The following is a 19,650-nucleotide window of genomic DNA, read 5'->3' on the forward strand; positions in this document are numbered from 1 at the left end:
CAACATAAATGAAAAAGACACGGAGTAAAAAAAAAAAACATTAAGCAATAAACAGCTGTGTTGACGATGATTGGTTGTTGATCAAACTGATTATTCCAACACTCAAGGACCAATCATCGTCAACAAACCGGTTTATTGCTTAATGTTTTTATTTTTTTTTTCCTTTTTACACCACGTGTGTCTTTTTCGTTTATGTTGTCCTTTACGTCAGTCTAGCCTTCACTATAATAGCATTTTTTTTTTCTCTCTCTCTCTCTGTTCTGCCTAAGATATAGATAAGGTGAGAAATAAATTTTGTAAATACCTTTCACATTATATATACAAGTATTTATTGTTTTTAAGCGCTTTTTCAGCCTTGAAATTGCATCAAGCGATGTGAAACGTCGGCTCTTGATTAAAGCTATGCAATTAAAACGCCTTTCCATGAACTCTTGATCATGTATCACCCTGTCTTCTGATATATATATATATATATATATATATATATATATATATATATATATTTGTGTGTGTGTATATATATATATATATATATATATATATATATATATATATATTTGTGTGTGTATGTATATATATATATATATATATATATATATATATATATATATATATATATATATATATATATATATATATATATATATATATATATCCCCGTTTTAGTATCGTTTTTACTAGTGGCTGTTACGAACCATCCTTTAGTTTTCAGTCTGGTGAACAGACTTCTATCCTCAATTTGCAACTGAATTGTATAATATCACTTCAATGCAGTTTACGAGGCCTGACATCCTGAGACCTGAATGGTTTTGTCATGAACAGAGAAAGAATGCAGCAAACAGACCGTAGAGCATTTTACAAGTTCTCTGAAAAGAATTCCGACAATTAGCCAAACAGAGTACAAGAATAAAGATTAATGGGAAAGGCAAGCCAGGTAGGGGATGCTGATAATTGGGCTGTAACGGAGATATATTTCTCTCTCTCTCTCTCTCTTTCTCGTCCATCCAGTGGGCGATCCTCGTAGAAGGCCAACGAGTCACGTAGATGTTTCAGAGTTGTAATATGAATCATTCCTCAGCTTGCAAGTTAATCAACGGTTTTTCCTCTAAAATATAATAGGCCTCGAGAATGGATAGGTACTGGGCGTTCTCTCTCAGTCCAGTATTCCCACTCCGCTGCGAATCGTCCTCTTATGAGAAAGAGGCCATGAGCGTTCCGGTAGTGCCAGTTGATGGCACTGTCCTGGAAGGGACTTGTCCGTCTCCTCGACAAATGAGTCCTGTCATCCCAAAGCTTATATATTGGGTTGTTCCTTTGGAGCTCGGCCGTACGGGAGGTGACATTATTCTTCATGAATAAGCTGTGATATCTTATTTATTGTTAATATACGATAATATCCATACCCTTCGTGCTGTCAGCAGGATGAATGTGGGCAGCAGCTGTGGACTACCCAACCACCTATGTCAATCCTGAAGGCAGGAGATGGATATAAATACCCTCATCCACCATCAGTCAAAAACGAACTTTTTGACTGATGGTATTTATATCCATCTCCTGCCTTCAGGATTGACATAGGTGGTTGGGCAATCACAGCTGCTGCCCACATTCATCCCGCTGGCAGCACGAAGGGTATGGGCATTATCGTATATTAAAAATAAATAAGATATCACAGTTCATTCATAAAAAATAATGTCACCTCTCGTACGGCCCAGCTCCAAAGGGACAACCCAACATCCTGAAGGCAGGAGATGGATATAAATACCCCCATCCACTATCATTCAAAAAAGACGTTCTATCTGCTGAACGACCGAGTTCCAAAGGAACAACAATACGCAAGCACAACTGGTCAAAACAGGGAACAAAGGTCCACCAAGCTTCATATATTCGGATGTCTAGGACCGTTTGTCAAGGAGACCCACTCCCCATCTTCGGGATGGTGCCATCTAGCAGCTTGACTGGGAAAATCATTGCCCTCATCTCGCAAGAGAACTGTGAGTAGCATGGATAGACATATTGAACTGCAAGAGATACGCGAAGTGGCTATCCATTATATACTACAAAGGAAAAGATGTCAATTAAGATACAATATGAAAAATTATTTATATTATCATCCTTAAACCACTTCGGCCTCCAGCCGTCTCTGAGGATAACCATTCTACCCTCTGGTTGAGAGAGAGAGAGAGAGAGAGAGAGAGAGAGAGAGAGAGAGAGAGAGAGAGAGAGAGAGAGAGAGAGAGAGAGAATAATATACTGTATATTCACATTCTAGCACAAGAGTTAAGATTCCCTACTTTATTTCTGTACTCTGACTCCTTGGCTGTCGATTTTTTTTTACAGAGTTTGTATAAATAACCCCGATTCTGCTTCTGAAATGTCCGGCCCAATAATTTACTTAGAAAGAAAATTTTATTATTTTCAATGATAAATTGTATACACACACACACACCTCTCTCTCTCTCTCTCTCTCTCTCTCTCTCTCTCTCTCTCTCTCTCTCTCTCTATATATATATATATATATATATATATATATATATATATATATATATATATATATATATATATATATATATATATATGAACAAAGAACAAAGTTACAACCACGAAGGAAAACTGAAACACTGGAGATGCTAAGTACTTTCGTCTTATTACCAAGACGAAAGTACTTAGCATCTCCAGTGTTTCAGTTTTCCTCTGTGGCTGTAACTTTGTGTAATCATCATGTTTTTAATTTTTCGTGATTTAAAATCAAACATATATATGTATGTATATATATATATATATATATATATATATATATATATATATATATATATTGCTATTACTACAAGATTATGCAGATGGCATGACTGCACCTGCATATCCGTACAAAGCCAGCCCACTAGCCTCATATTAGAATAAAACGAATAGCCAAGAAACTTGTTTGGCAGGTCAACTAGAGCCCCCAGAGTTGGAGTTTCCCTATTCCTCGTCTAATATCCCTTCCCCCTCGGATCTTAATCCTCCTTTCCTGGAAACGGTGATTCTTGCTCTCTCTTCCTCTCTCACAGGACTCTGGTGTTGGGATTAGCGGATTAACGGCCACCAGCATAGCCAGAGGACACCATTAGCGAGGAGAAAGTTGATGCGAAAACTGACCGGACCTTCCAGTGCTTGGCCCCAGACATTAAGGTGTGGTGCCATGCAGGAACCACACGGCAGCAACTCCCATCATGCATTTGTGACCCATGGGTCAGATCCCATAAAAGGGAGCCGCTGACCGTGCCCGAGAGACACCGACTAGAGATTCCGTGAGAACCAGCCAGACAAGAGGCACCGCCTCCCTCCTCCGCCACCCCTTTACCTCTTGACCTAACATCCACCAGTCACAGCTTTGCCTCCCCCCTCCCCCCACCACAAGTGCCATAGTCCGTCATCAGTAGCCCAAGGAGACGTCCTTGAGGACAAGGTATGTGAGACGTTGAGAGCAGCTGCAGGTCACCTTTCCTTCTTCTATTGCTAATTTTCATCAAATCTTCCTTTTCCATACCTGGAGAGATATTAGTCACCAGTTTGTTGATTATTATTTTGCACTGATGAAGTGTAATTATTGTGCTTTTATTTGAGTATCTTTTGTGAATATTTATGAGAGAGGAATCCCTTGCCTTCAGCAGAACCTCATCAGTGCCAAGATCTATTCATCAAGTAACCTCTTGACTGTATCATGGCATATCAAACCTGACACTGTGAGGCGATTCTGCCCCGGTTGTATGATGTCATCACGCCTGCTAAGGTGGGCGTGTTCTTATAGAATCTTCCTGCATCAAGTGCCAAGAAGGCTCTCTCGTCCATATAAGTAATTCACGTATCCGGCCAGCCCCCTTCAACATTGCAGACTCATGTTCTGCTTGTGTCTTGTCCCCTTTTAAAGTAACTGTTATCAGGTGTTTTCTCAAGTAACACCCATTGCTGTAACGTATCAGGACCCTGGCGGCCCTCTACAGCCTTGAGTTAATTTTCAATCGATTCTTTTCATTATCATGAGATTTTCTCTTATAATTACCTGTAGACATGACTGATTAAATGATACTGCTGCGTGTGGAAATATGGTCAGATGTGACCTTCCCCCCTCCTTGTGCCAATTAACTCAAGAGCCCATATTCACATGTAGCAATATATATATAATATAGGTGTGTGTATATAATTAATCATTGCGCATAATAACATCTGCTTTCTAAGTAAATTATTGGGCCGGACATTTCAGAAGCAGAATATATATATATATATATATATATATATATATATATATATATATATATATATATATATATATATATATATATATGTAATTCTAATAGCCACAATGTGTCTAGTAAAAGTAACCAGCAGATTCTACATATATATATATATATATATATATATATATATATATATATATATATATATATATATATTCTTACAGAAGTTCCTTTTTTGTATAAAGTATATTAGGTTGCATTTTTTCCAGAATGTTGTCATAATTTACCTGTATTATATGTAATAATGATATTGCAATTTGCTTTTCTGATTGTATATTTTTCTGTATACAGGAATATTATATGTAATAGTGTTAAAATAGTATTTGTATAAATATTTAATATTAGACTTCACAATTAATAGAGTATTTTAGCTTCTATAAGAACGTAATAAGTGAGAGGTTACGTCATTCAGCATCATATGATTTTTTAACATGCGACTATTCAGTCATGTGGCTGTTTGTATTGAACACATATGGATTTGATTAGCTTTGTTTGGGTGTTCGTCACATAATCCCATATGAGGCAGGTCAGGGAACTCTTGGGTCATATTGCACAGTCTCTCAGAGAAGGGAGATGCCACGTGCTTTTCTAGTCACGTATCAATCTGTCTTAAATTAAGATAGGAGCTTTGTCACGTATGCCGTCCCGATGATTTCATGGGTGAATTTCTGGGATATAAACGATTGTATTATCTTTAGACAAACAGAGGGGAGGAATCACATGCTGATTACATCCTTCAGTCTCTGATCATGTTCTGTTCTGGTCAAAAGCTTTGTCACATACGAATGTAGAACGTTCTGTTGATTTTTATTTTGGCGAGATAAAGTAGGAATTATTCATTCACAGATGACAGCTGTGCGGGTTGGTCATATATGTAAATCATTCTCTCTCTCTATCTCTCTCTAAATTTTTTTAGTTTGTAACATAGTGGTCACCCTATAATCTTGATAAAATTGTGAAACCTAATAATCAACATTGTAGAATTGTGTAAGAGTGTGTGTGTAAAGGTGCCAGCTGCAGCTCATTTGAGGTATTGTAATTTTACAAATTTGAACCATGGTTGAAATTTATATTTGACTTTTGGGTGTGTTATTTAGATCAATTTATTAATTTCTGTGAGTGTTATTTAGATCGATTTATCTTCAATGGGAATTTGTGATTAGGAGACTGGTCAGGTAAAAGTGAAAAGTTTTGATTCCAATTTGGTGATTTTGATACATTACATTTTACGTTTTCATGCTTTGTACATTTGCATGTTCTTAAGTGTTGTTCAAATTGTTTATTTGTTGAATTTAATTTTCTTGCAAATTTTAATGTTTTGCTTTGATGATTTTACATTTTGTTTCATAATTAAATTAGAGAATTAATTAAAATTATGTTTTCAAATTACAGTAATTTAATAATTTCAGAGTAATTGTGAATTTTGATTTATCAATAAAAATTTTTATATTTAAAATTTTTACAATAGTGTTTCATTTATTAACCACCAGTGGTAGGTTTGTTGATTTTTGTAAAGGAATCAGAGAGATAGTTTTGTTCCTTGTTTTTTGTTGAAGTGACTCGAATCGAGGAGAAAGATTTTGCAGTGGAATACATAACTTGTTAGAGGGATGCCCTTTAATATACTTTAGTATACTTTATGTTTATATATTGAAACCTCACATTGACTTTTCTGTCCTTTTTGTACATATACTACGACATTTTGTAGTTCTATCCTGCAATTGTGAGTGATCAGCAACTCACAGTTGGTGTCCTTGGCAATGCAACTTTTGATGAAAACACCTGTTGGGCTGAGGCCAGAAATAGTTCATGAAGAAAATTGTTCCTATGAGGAAAGAATTTGCCCTCCAGTTAGGTTGCACTATCATCCATAGCTCAAAAGTCTTTCAAGCTGAAATATCGACTATGTTATCAAATATGGCCATAAGCCATATCTTTGACTGATGCTTTGACAGCTTCGACGTGATTCCTAAAACCACAGCCGGCTCGGCGACGCATGAAAGCCTTACCTAAAACCTAGTTTCAAGCTTCCAAGAAAGTGAGTAGTAAGGTTTAATCATGTTTATAACAAGGGCAAATAAAAGAAAGGACATTAATGATGTTTCAACCACGGTAATGCTAATGTTAAAAATGACATTAACCTCTACCATTCAGTATCTTCTCGAGTACAATGAGGACTTGCCAGATAAGGGGTCGAGTCACATCCTCGAGCAAAGATGCTTAGATGACTCAGATAATCCCAGCTGGTAACACTGATGCCCTAAGCACCACGGCTCCCACCCTCCAGTCACAAATCGGTACCCGTCAATGCTCACTGAAATACCACCAGCTGCAGCAGGGGAGATGCGAAGGCGTTCCATGGAACGAATTGTAGGGACTGAGGAAGCGCACACAGAGGAAGTTTTTTCTTTTATAAGGAGAGCAAAAGGGACATGAGAGGGAAAACAACACCGAGAAGGACAAACAGCACAACTTCGATAATCACAACCTTGCTCCCACAGCAGACACAATGTCTCCCTGCTCGATGACTGTGGGATACGATCATCTCTTTAGTTGTGCGTCTTTGATGGAAGGAAGAGGAAAAGGTGGAAAGAAAAGGAATGCACAAACAATGCGACGATAACGGTGAGACAGCAAAACCATGGGAGGATGTTAGTGTAAGCTGAAATGTGAAAGTAAATGTGAAAGTATGACTGACACATGAAGATATATCGTACACAACATTGACCATGAACACTCATCATTTATTAGTGAAGTTATTGTTAGATAATAAAAAGGGAGTCTCAAGTGAAGAGTACGAGGCAAAGAGAGAAAGAGAGTAGGAGATAAAGAAAACAAGTTTTTTTGAAGCAGTCGAGTTTTCTGTACAGCATTTAATACTGTATGAAACTATTAGTCACGGCCCATGAAACTCTCAGCCACGGCCCGGTGGTGGCCTGTGTTGTTGGCAGATAGTAGCCCTTCGTTGGGTGAGTCGGTAGAGCTTCGGACTGTCACTCGATGGGCCGGAGTTCAATTCCCTCGGCCGGCTGATGAAGAGTTAGTGGAGTTTATTTCTGGTGATAGAAATTCATTTCTCGCTATAATGTGGTTCGGATTCCACAATAAGCTGTAGGTCCCGTTGCTAAGTAACCAATAGGTTCTTAGCCACACAAAATAAGTCTAATCCTTCGGGCCAGCCTTAGGAGAGTTGTTAATCAGCTCAGTGGTCTGGTAAAACTAAGGTATACTTAACTTTGGCGCCTATAGCGGTGCAAGACGCACGATCATAGCCAACTTTAACCTTAAATAAAATCAAAACTACCGAGGAGGCTAGAGGGCTGCAATTTGGCATGCTTGATGATTGGAGGGTGGATGATTAACGTACCAATTTGCAGCCCTCTAGCCTCGTGAGTAAATTTTAAAATCTGCGGCCGGACAGACAAACAACACCTCTATAATAATTGTCTTTTACAGAACACTGAAAAGGGAAAAAGGGGAACGGGGCGCATTCAGGCCACCTTGCAGCCTCTGAAGCGCCTAATCCCTCGGAGAGCGTAAAGAAAGGAAGAGTCGAAACTTAACTCTTTGCGTAGCTTCATTTGCATACACCACCTCTTCTTCCTCACCCTGATCATCGCACTTGCTTGTTTTTATGTGCAGGGACTCAGCATCTGCCGAAAGTTCTCGAAACTGAGGTTTTTTCCGCTTTTTGTGGAAACCGCTCCTTCATTTTTCATTCAGCTGCAAAGGCTACTTACTTGTTAGAAGGAGCAGAATTTTTTTTTTTTTATTTAGGTACCACTTTTTTATATAATTTTTTGGTCCTAGCAGGCGCTCAAGAGAAGCTAATTGCTTTGTTATGTTACAGGGGTATCCAGAGAAAAAATCAACAAAATATCTTTCGTGGCTTTGATGTTCTGTGCAAGGGAAGTTCTTCGGAGATTAACCTGAAAACTGTACTTGTTAATAACGAATGTTTCATACACTGCTGGAACATCATGCCTATACGGAATATATATACAGTATATATATATATATATATATATATATATATATATATATATATATATATATATATATATATATATATATATATATATATATATATATATATAATGTTCACACACAAACACATATATACATATAATATATATATTGTGTGTGTGTACAGTCTATACACATATACATACACACACAGACATGCATACGTACATTATGTACACATGTATATATATATATATAATGTGTGTGTACATATATGTAGATATACTGCACACATATACAATTGAGTAGGGAAGTTTGAATGCCTCATTTCAAAAGCTCACTGACACGGAATTCCTGAAGAGGGGAGTTTCATATTATGGGTTCCTTCCAAAAAGAGCCGGACCTTTAACAGGGATTATCACGCCTGCATGAGAGAGAGAGAGAGAGAGAGAGAGAGAGAGAGAGAGAGAGAGAGAGAGAGAGAGAGAGAGAGAGAATATCTAGTCAAGAATATACATTACTTCCTTTCATTTTCCAAGACAGATTTATTTATTCATTCTATTTTTAAATAAAAAAAAACGAGAAGACGCTGGTGGCACCACGGGACTCAGAGGAAGAAGAGAGAGTTCACGATACTGTTGACATTTAGAATTTATATTCTAATGCCTCCTAAATCCCTTGCAGGAAATAGAAGACTTTCGGTGGCGGGTTTTCGTCTCTCTTCATTTTGAGGTGGTTCAGATTTCTGCTTGTCGAGTGCTCCTGCTTCCACTGCGAGAGAGAGATTCATATATATATATATATATATATATATATATATATATATATATATATATATATATATATATATATATATATATATATATATATATATATATATATATATATATATATATATATATATATATATATATATATATATATATATATATATAGATGCAACAGAAGAATTCCGTGAAAGTGGAGTCGAGATAAGGAATAGGTAGACCAGTACTTGAGGAAACATTCTTTATTGCGACTAGTTTCGAGGTTCTAACACACCCCATCATCAGGCATCTAAAATAACAAATAAATACAATGAAAGAAAAAACACTCATTAAAATGAAATAAAATTAAACATCAGAACTAACTACCAAGAATTAAAATTGAACAATACCCTTTAACCTATAAAAGCAAGAGTCAAGAGAGGAATACAAGCCAAATACAAAGATAGTTACAAAATATAGACACAGAATTAAAAACAAAGCAACTCAACTGACCGTTCATTATTACAGAGTGATGGTTTTTCTTTGATGGTATATACTGTTTCAATTGTGGTTAGCTCCATATCACTAGAACGACTGGCTAATATAGAAAAAAGAATCTATACTCAGAGGATGGTCATGCTGATGGCAGTGCCATTCGTGAGCACTGCCATCAGCATGACCATCCTCTGAGTATAGATTCTTTTCTATATAAGCCAGTCGTTCTAGTGATGTGAGCTAACCATAATTGAAACATTATATACCATCAAAGAAAACCATCACTCTGTATAATGAACGGTCAGTTGAGTTGCTTTGTTTTTAATTCTGTGTCTATCTTCTGTAACTATCTTTGTATTTGGCTTGTATTCTCTCTTGACTCTTGCTTTTATAGGTTAAACGGTACTGTTCAATTTTAATTCTTGTAGTTAGTTCTGATGTTTAATTTTATTTCATTTTAATGTGTTTTTTTTTTCTTTCATTGTATTTATTTGTTATTTTAGATGCCTGATGATGGGGTGTGTTAGAACCTCGAAACTAGTCGCAACAAAGAATGTTCCCCCAAGTACTGGTCTACCTATTCCTTATATATATATATATATATATATATATATATATATATATATATATATATATATATATATATATATATATATATATATATATATATATATATATATATATATATGACTATGAAATATCTTCTGTTAGGGCAGAAATCCATCTAACAGAAGGAGCCCATAAAAATGCCAAAAGTTAGAAAGTTATTGCTATATTTCGGAGACCAAACTGTCTTCCTCTGCAAGCAAATATACGAGTATACTCCCCTGTAGAGGGAGACAGTTTGGTGTCTGAAACACAGCAGTAACTTTTTACCTTCTGTCGTTTTTATGGGATCCTTCTGTTTTATATATATATATATATATATATATATATATATATATATATATATATATATATATATATATTATATATATATATATATATATATATATATATATATATATATATATATATATATATATATATATGAATCCTTCTCGCAGTGGAAGCAGGGAGCGCTCGACAAGCAGAAATCTGAACCACCTCAAAATGAAGAGAGACGAAAACCCGCCACTGAAAGTCTTCTACTTCCTGCAAGGGATTTAGGAGGCATCAGAATAAATTCTAAACGTCAACAGAATCATGAACTCTCTCTTCTTCTGTGTAACATGGCACCACCGGCGTCTCTTCGTTTTTTTTATTTAAAAAAATAGAATGAATAAATAAATCTGTGTATTTGAAAATAAAAGGAAGTAATGTAATTTCTTGACTAGATATTCTAACTCTCTCTCTCTCTCATGCAAGCGTGATAATCCCCGTCAAAGATCCGGCTCTTTTGGAAGAAACCCATAATATGAAAATCCCCTCTTCAGGAATTCCGTGTCAGTGAGCTTTTGAAATGAGGCATTCAAACTTCCCTACTCAATTCAGGCCCTCCTGCTGCATTCTGATGTCCCAGAGGACGCTTCTGACATTGTAATCGCTTCCTCCAGGGTCCCTCGAGGGATGCCACGGGGTGAAATTTATGATGTCAAAACGCCTGCCTCGAGTTTCAAGTCGCGCAACGCAAGAGGAATTTTATGGAGGTGGAAAGCACGAATTAAGGGAGAGATTCCGCTCGATTCAAAAATGAGTTTCCAGATTAGAGGAGGAGAATAAAGACTACGCAGCTGAAGGAAGAAAATGCTGGAAGTTGGGAGAGGCCTGAAAAAGCTTTGTCAGTTGGTCAGTGGTTTCACGGGACGAGCAACAACTTGACCAGCAAAAAAGCGAAACTTTAACACTCGCGCAAATGGGCAGACCTCTTTGATGAGAAACACTGAGAAATCTACGTCAGTTTTCAGCAAAATAGTACCAAGATAAACACAGCTCTGCGGAACTCAGAACAGAAAAGTATAAGGTTTCAAAGCAAGCAGTTATGAGGGAATCTAAAAACAAATTCAGATAGCCAAAAACGCCGTGATGTTGACCAATATCCCATTGTAGACACTAACGACCAATATCCCAGTGCAGACACTGACACAGAGACAAACTCCACGAAACTGTCAGATTGAAAAAAAAAAAAAAAAAAAAAAAAAAAAAAAAAAATAGAACAAATGCCTAGAAGAACATTACTAGCCAGCTAGCGAGAAAATGTTGTGTCAAAGCCGTTTTGAAGTGTAAAGGAGACAATGAAAGGTTGGAAAGGCCGACCAACGTCAAACGTGTTATGTCAGTCAAAAAATGACAAAAGTGTCGCACCAGCGACCCACTGAACATCTTGAAATGTGTAAAAGTTTACCCGAAACCCTTTCAAGCTTTAGAAAAATCATTCCACTGAAGCAGTTTTGTACACTTCTGATAAGTGATCTTAAATACATAGGCGATTATCATATGTAATACTTATTTTAGCAGATCCAAGAAGTCTACGAGCTTACGACAACAGACTTAAAATTGATGGCGTTGAATAAAATGTACCGGAATAGAACAGAATACAGAATTGAGGCCAAAGGCCAAGCGCTGGGGCCTATGATAAGGCCAATTCAGTACTGAAACGGAAATTGACGGTAAAAAGGTCTGAAAGGCGTAACAGGAGGAAAACCTCAAAGCAGTTGCACTATGAATCAATTGTTAGGAGAGGGTTGAGGAGAGTAAGGTGAAAGAAAGAGACTATGAACGGAGGTACAGCAAAAGGAACGAAAGAGGTTGCAGCTAGGGGCCTAAGGAAGGGACGCTGCAAAGAACCTTAAGTAATTGCCTACAGTGCACCGCGTGAGGTGCATTGTTGGCACTACCCCCCTACGGGGGAATAAATTACCATTGTCAAAATACGGAACCGTAAAGGACCCAAACAGTGAAAAATACTTAGTTTTTCACTGATGACAATTTAAATATGACAGATCCTATATTCCTCTCATTTAGTATTTGCTATCAAATATTGCGAAATAGGGCCACATTACTGGATCCATCTCTATAATGGTCTACCAAATTTACTGAGCTTCAATGGTGGCCCATTAAACACATGATTTAATACGAAATTTGTGTTCTGAAGTAGTACTCTATACTAAATGAGTAAAGAAACCCGCAATATGTCGATGCCCTCCTGGAGAAATTCAACACCACAAGCATAGATACGCGTGGAAGAAAGGACGAATGTAGATTAATGGATCCAAGCAGCTAAGAAACTGCTTAAGACTCTCTAAATACAAGGTGTTTAGGCCATTTAGAAAATTACCCCAGGAATAAAGAGACGCCAAAACCAATAGACATATCAGAAAAAAGCTCAAGATTTATATCTTCAAAACACAGTTATGATCCGGAAGAAATGGTTCTTCAAGAGAACTGTAAACTGCAAGAAATGGGGCCCACTGGAAGCACTCAGCCAGGGGCACAGCGGACTTCCAAAAATATCTCAGGATATGGACGATGTAATGCAGCCTTTTCCAAAAACAAAAGTGAGTGAGAGAAAGAGAGATGCTACCCATGTTATCATTAAGTGAGCAAACTTTTCTTTTTATCTCCCAGTTATGCCACCAAAAGGCTGGAGGTTATCACTACATGTCAAAGATTACCTTTATCTACGAACTGTGACAGATAGTCGCCATCACTCATCCAGTCTGGTAACCAATAGCTCTTATGTTTGTGCTTATTCACCCAATAGTGTACCTTACGTCCTGGAACCATAATAAATTAACCTTAGGGAATTCTTTCATGTGCTTTTCCCACAGTGGATTAACATTATGAAATGTCTTTCCACTGATTTACTGAGTTCCATGTCCAAGGCACTCGTGTACACGTCTTCAGAATCGCCCTCTACAGACGGTGAGCAGCTGGGTACGAACACATTTCCATATCTCTCCGTCATTTCTAAAGCAAAACAATCTGGTAACTTCAATCCCTCTTTCCAACCTCACCTTTACTGAGGTCAAATGCTCTATTCATGAAGATAATCTGCTGTCCTTTCAATGCTCTCTTCATACCCTGTCTCATCGATGGATGTTAGACTCTCTCTCTCTCTCTCTCTCTCTCTCTCTCTCTCTCTCTCTCTCTCAAGAGAGGTATTTGATTCACGTTTGAGCGGATAGACTTTTGCACACAACAAAAAATAAATAAAAACAACGTATTTTACATTTTAGTGAACATGGCATTTTGACGGAGGTCTTTAGTGGGAGGATAATTTCCCTAATCGTCCTTCAAAAAATCTGTGGAAAAGAAAATTCCGGAGCTTCTGTGGTCACTGAGTAGCTGGAAAGCCTTTGTGTAAGATGCTTTGTATTCGTTATTAATATGACTGTGATGGCGTTATATTTCCGAGACTGACTTGATGAACTTCATTATATTTCTGAGACTGACTTGATGCAATTCATTATATTTCTGAGAATGACTTGGTGCAGTTCATTATATTTCTGAGACTGACTTGATGCGATTCATATTTCTGAGACTAACTTGATACAATTCATTATATTTCTGAGAATGACTTGATGCGATTCATATTTCTGAGACTAACTTGATGCAATTCATTATATTTCTGAGACTGACTTGATGCAGTTCATTATATTTCTGAGACTGACTTGATGCAATTCATGATATTTCTGAGACTGACTTGATGCAGTTCATTATATTTCTGAGACTGACTTGATGCAATTCATGATATTTCTGAGACTGACTTGATGCAATTCATTATATTTCTGAGACTGACTTGATGCAATTCATTATATTTCTGAGACTGACTTGATGCAATTCATGATATTTCTGAGACTGACTTGATGCAATTCATAATATTTCTGAGACTGACTTAATGCAATTCATGATATTTCTGAGACCGACTTCATGCAATTCATTATATTTCTGAGACTGACTTGATGCAATTCATTATATTTCTGAGACTGACTTGATGCAATTCATGATATTTCTGAGACTGACTTAATGCAATTAATTTTATTTCTGAGACTGACTTAATGCAATTCATTATATTTCTGAAACTGACTTAATGCAATTCATGATATTTCTGAGACTGACTTGATGCAATTCATTTTATTTCGGAGACTGACTTAATGCAATTCACGATATTTCGGAGACTGACTTAATGCAATTCATGATATTTCGGAGACTGACTTAATGCAATTCACGATATTTCGGAGACTGACTTAATGCAATTCATGATATTTCTGAGACTGACTTGATGCAATTCATTTTATTTCTGAGACTGACTTAATGCAATTCATGATATTTCTGAAACTGACTTAATGCAATTCACGATATTTCTGAGACTGACTTGATGCAATTCATGATATTTCTGAGACTGACTTGATGCAATTTAAAGTTTCGATGCGAGGTAAATTAGAATCATAAGCCATACGAGAATATTCTTCACGGTTTGTGAAAATAAACATAGGTTATATGATATGACAGTCGAGTCTTCTTTAATACCATTTTTCCACGACACTGAGACAAATGGAAAACTTAAGAAATCAGTTTATCAAGATGGTGAAATTGAAAGACAGACGACAGGAATGAACCGAATATAATATTATACGCGTCAGTAAGCTCAGCAAGTACTTAGGTTTTGTGTGAGTGACAAATCATGAAAACAGGAACAATGTTACCTTATTCTTTGTCCTGATGGTAAATATAAAACCATTCATGCTTCCCCGTGGAAACCATGAATAATTTTAAGTCCAAACATGGAACTACTTTTGCAGATTGCGATTTACTGGTTAACAAGAAGAGGTCTCAAAGCACTAGCTACCAACACGCATCACTCTAAAGTATTTTCTGTATTCACACAACCGTAAGAGGCTCCCCGTGTTCATCTGGAAGTTGTGGTCTTCGCGTTGTAGCCTGTGAGATATATTTATGACAGCATATGCTAAGCAGTGCCACGACAAGTGACTCTTGTAGTATATATTCCTTGATGGTGCCAAGAACATAAGTTGGTTTATCAGTTGGAAGTTTTTACATGTTAAATGAATTTTCTAAATGGTGAAACATAAATTCCGCTCGGATAGATACTCTATACTTACAGACCTTTCAAGACTGTTTGAGATTCAGTCTCCCTTTCGGTGAGAATAGAGTAGAATATAGAATTTAGACCAAAGGCCAAGCGCTGAGACCTATGAGGTCATTCAGCACTGAAAGGATAGTTAGGAGAGGGTTAAGGAAAGTAAGATGGAAGAAAGAGATAATGAACGGAGTGCAATAAGAGGAATGAAAGGGGATGCAAAACGAGAGGGAATATTTAATCTAAAAGAATCAAAAGGACTTATTTCGCTTACACAGGACGGAAAGTCTGGCCGAGGTCGTCAGGGGCATCCTGGTGGCTAGGCTGGACACCTCGCAGGTCAACTTGGACCCGTTGTCGGAGGCGGTGATCTTGATCAGACTCGATGCCCGGGTCATGTTGCCTTTCTTCTCCAGCTTGGTCGGTAACACGTCGTCTTCTTTGTAGATTCTACAAGAGGAAGGATTATATCACACATTAACATATATATATATATATATATATATATATATATATATATATATATATATATATATATATATATATATATATATATATATATATATATATATATATATATATATATATATATATATATATATATATATATATATATATATATATATATATATATATATATATATATATATATATATATATATGTGTGTGTGTGTGTGTGTGTGTGTAAAATATATATTTATGTGTGTGTGTTTGATTTTTATATCACGAACAAGGTAAAAAGTGATGATTATACGAACAAAGTTACAGCCATGAAGGAAGAGTGAAACAATTGAGATGCTAAATACTCTCATCCTATTACCTTTCGTCTTATTACCAAGACATGGTCACAGCAACTAAGGAGATACAGAAATACAAAAAGGTTGGGAGGTCACAGAACGGCCAACGGATTAACATTGAAATCTACCAATTGGTAATCCCTTTTATTCTGTCTTTCAAATACTTCTGGAATTACGTCTGTCTTTCAAATTCTTCTGGAACACATGTTTTATTATAGGGTCATAAGAAAATAATCCTTGGCTTATATTTAGGTTCTTCTCCCAGGTCAACTGAATCATAACGGATTCCAAAAAGTTCCTGGAAATAGTTTCATTACTTCGTAATATTGCATTGCTTATCATCCAATTTATTCTGTGGAACTTTTCACTCAAATGCAGAAATAGAGCATTATTAATCTGACCTGTTCTTACTGAATATTTGTGATGCTTTAATCTGGTATTCAATTCTTTATTGCTATCTTTTCGGGGGCTATTTTTCTATAAGCATGTTTTTGATATTATTATATGTGATGGATACATTTGTATCAAACAATTTTGAAAAATGTTTTACAGCTTCAAATCCCATAAAATGTGGCAGACAAAGGGTGTTTGAGGACACTTCTTTTTTTCTTTCCAATTTTTCATGGAAGGTCTTTATAGCTTTATTGTAACAAATATCCATAATGTGGGTTGGATAGCATAGGTCTCTTCCTATGTTTCTGATGTTTTTGAATTCTTGATCTAGAAACTCAGGAGTGACTATTCTCAAGGATCGTAGAAACATTGATGAAAAAACTGAAATTTTGATATTTTTATGATGCCCTGAATAATAGTGCACATATGTCAGAATATTTGTCTTTTTCCTATAAATACTAAATTTGTAATTAAAAAGTTCCATTTTAATATAAATGTCCAACAAAGGTAAACATTCATCTTTCTCTAGCTCGAGTGTAAGTTTAATAGAAGGGACTTGATCATATAGTTGAGCCAATGCGTTATTTACATCCAAATCTTTGGGTATGATGGCTAAAATATCATCAACATAACGGTACCATGTTACGGGAAAATGGAAAATCTTGGGGATGTAAAGGCGTTCAAAACATTCCGCATAAAAATTTGAAAGAACAGGCGAAAGTGGGTTTCCCATTGCCATACCAAATGTTTGTTAAAAAAAATTCCCCGTTGAAAATAGATTTACAATCACATATGCACAATCTTATTAATTCTAGGACCTGGGTAATTGTTAGTGGCAAACCAATTTTATGCAAATCGTCTTTAAAGTATTCCAGTACCGAGTCAATGGGAACTTTTGTGAATGAGGAACATGCATCAAAACTTATTAACAGTGAATCTGGATTGATTGTAATACCATTGATTTTGTCAGTCAAATCTAAAGAATTAATAAGATGGGTACCAGAAATAGTTCCTAGCAATGGTGACAATAATTTTGTTAGATATTTTGAAAGCTTTAAGTTACGGAACAAACAGAACTAAATATTGGCCTCACTGGGTTATTTTCTTTATGTGTTTCTACCAGGCCATGTAGATAGGGGATGGAAGGTAAATTCGTTGAAAATTGATTTATGGGACATTTGTTGTTTATGAGAATTCTTTTTACTATTGAAAGGTTTCATTACTTCTTCTAAGGGGTTCTTGTTTAGTTTTATGTAAGTATTATTGTCACTTAACAGTTCTCCCATTTTTGTTACATACAATTCTTTATCCTTAATTACTATGGTATTGGACTTACCCGGTTTAGTTATATGTATTGCTTTACCCTTTGTCAGCTCAGCCAAGGAATTCCTATAATGAGCCGTGAAATTAAATTCATATGGAAATTTCATTGCTGCATATATGAGCGCCTTTATTACGTCATACTGTTGCTGGCAAATGGTTACTGAATTTTTTAAAGGTTTTAATAGGCGACGCTATAGATAATGCAGTTGGCTTAGTTGAAATTACAAATAAGAACCCGTAACCTAAATCGCATGTAATATCTTCAGTATTTTATCTTGATAAATTCACTTCGCAGTCTTTTTTGCATTCTTTGTCCAAACGCCTTCCTATTTAGTTCCTCGTTGGGCGAGCGGGTTCCGTTCTCAGCTACCATTCTGTTGGCCGCGAGTTCGAATCTCCGACCGGCCAATGAAGAATAAGAGGAATTTATTTCTGGCGATGGAAATTCATTCCTCGCCACAATGTGGTTCGGATTCCACAATAAGCTGTAGGTCTCGTTGCTAGGTAACCAATTGGTTGTTAGCCACGTAAAATAAATCTAATCCTTCGGGCCAGCCCTCTCTAGGAGAGCTGTTAATCAGCTTCAGTGGTCTGGTTACACTAAGATATACTTGTTCAATGCTTTCTACCTCTTGTGTCTTTGGGCTGAAGGCGGTCCGCTTTCTGCCTGAGGTTCCCGTATGTTTCACCAAGCACTGGGGAAACTTCTAAATTTTACTAAGTTTTCATTATGTTTCTGATTATTTTTTAAACTTTATTTTCATCTCGAAATTTACTTTTTCATATTTTCGTCATATCTGCTTCCATTCTATTATCTGTATTTCTATCTTCTATAATTTCTTAAGAGCCGTTATCTCTTCTGTCATTTTCTATCGTGTATTTTATGTCTTTCTCTCATTTTCATAATTTTTCTCTCTAATTATTAATTTAATTATTTCTTTTATTGTTATCTACTTTAGTACTATTTGTAATAATTTCAGATCATATATTTATTTTCTATACTAAGCGATATTTCTATCTTCTTCATTTTTTATTACCAGCATTATCTTATTTTTTAATTTCTAAAATGATTTTCTTCTATTTTTATTTTTTGTGATTTTCAAAAATTTTAATATATTACATATATGTATATATATACATATACACCTATATAAAAGTATACATAAACCGTAAATATCTTTTAGTATGGAATGCACTATACCATAGGAATAACTCCCCCCCCCCAAAAGGGAATTATAACTGAATCTGAGCCTGGATTAGAAACAACGATTGCTGGTTGGGGCAGAAATGCTTATCAATTATGATTCCCTTTGGGTGTCAGTTATTCCCAAGAAATTTCATATTCAACGATGTTTGTGGCATGACTTGTGAGTATATAAAATTGTCCAGGCATTAGTGACAAAAATCCATGAGTCTATAATATATGAAGATAAATATAAATATAAATATAAATATAAATATATATATATATATATATATATATATATATATATATATTTATTTATTTATTTTTTTATGAGTAAGAGTAAGATCATGACGATCAGTGGAATCCAGGAAGATTGAGCAATGGATGCTAATGGTCGTGGTGAAATACTGGAAGTGGTTGGTCCTTATATGTAATATATATATATATA

The 19,650-nt window shown here is 35.9% G+C and overlaps 1 protein-coding gene across 1 annotated transcript in view; it reads right to left on the reverse strand.

Annotated features, from left to right (window-relative positions):
- LOC136826074 (nephrin-like) overlaps positions 1-19,650 on the reverse strand; it is a 113,904-nt gene that overhangs the window by 62,336 nt on the left and 31,918 nt on the right. Inside the window, exon 5 of the mRNA XM_067082989.1 lies at positions 15,778-15,953. Within this exon, the coding sequence (XP_066939090.1) occupies positions 15,778-15,953 (176 nt within the window). The remainder of the gene's footprint in view (positions 1-15,777; positions 15,954-19,650) is intronic.

This window comes from Macrobrachium rosenbergii, chromosome 40 (assembly GCF_040412425.1).
Source record: "Macrobrachium rosenbergii isolate ZJJX-2024 chromosome 40, ASM4041242v1, whole genome shotgun sequence".
NCBI classification, from domain to species: Eukaryota; Metazoa; Arthropoda; class Malacostraca; order Decapoda; family Palaemonidae; genus Macrobrachium; species Macrobrachium rosenbergii.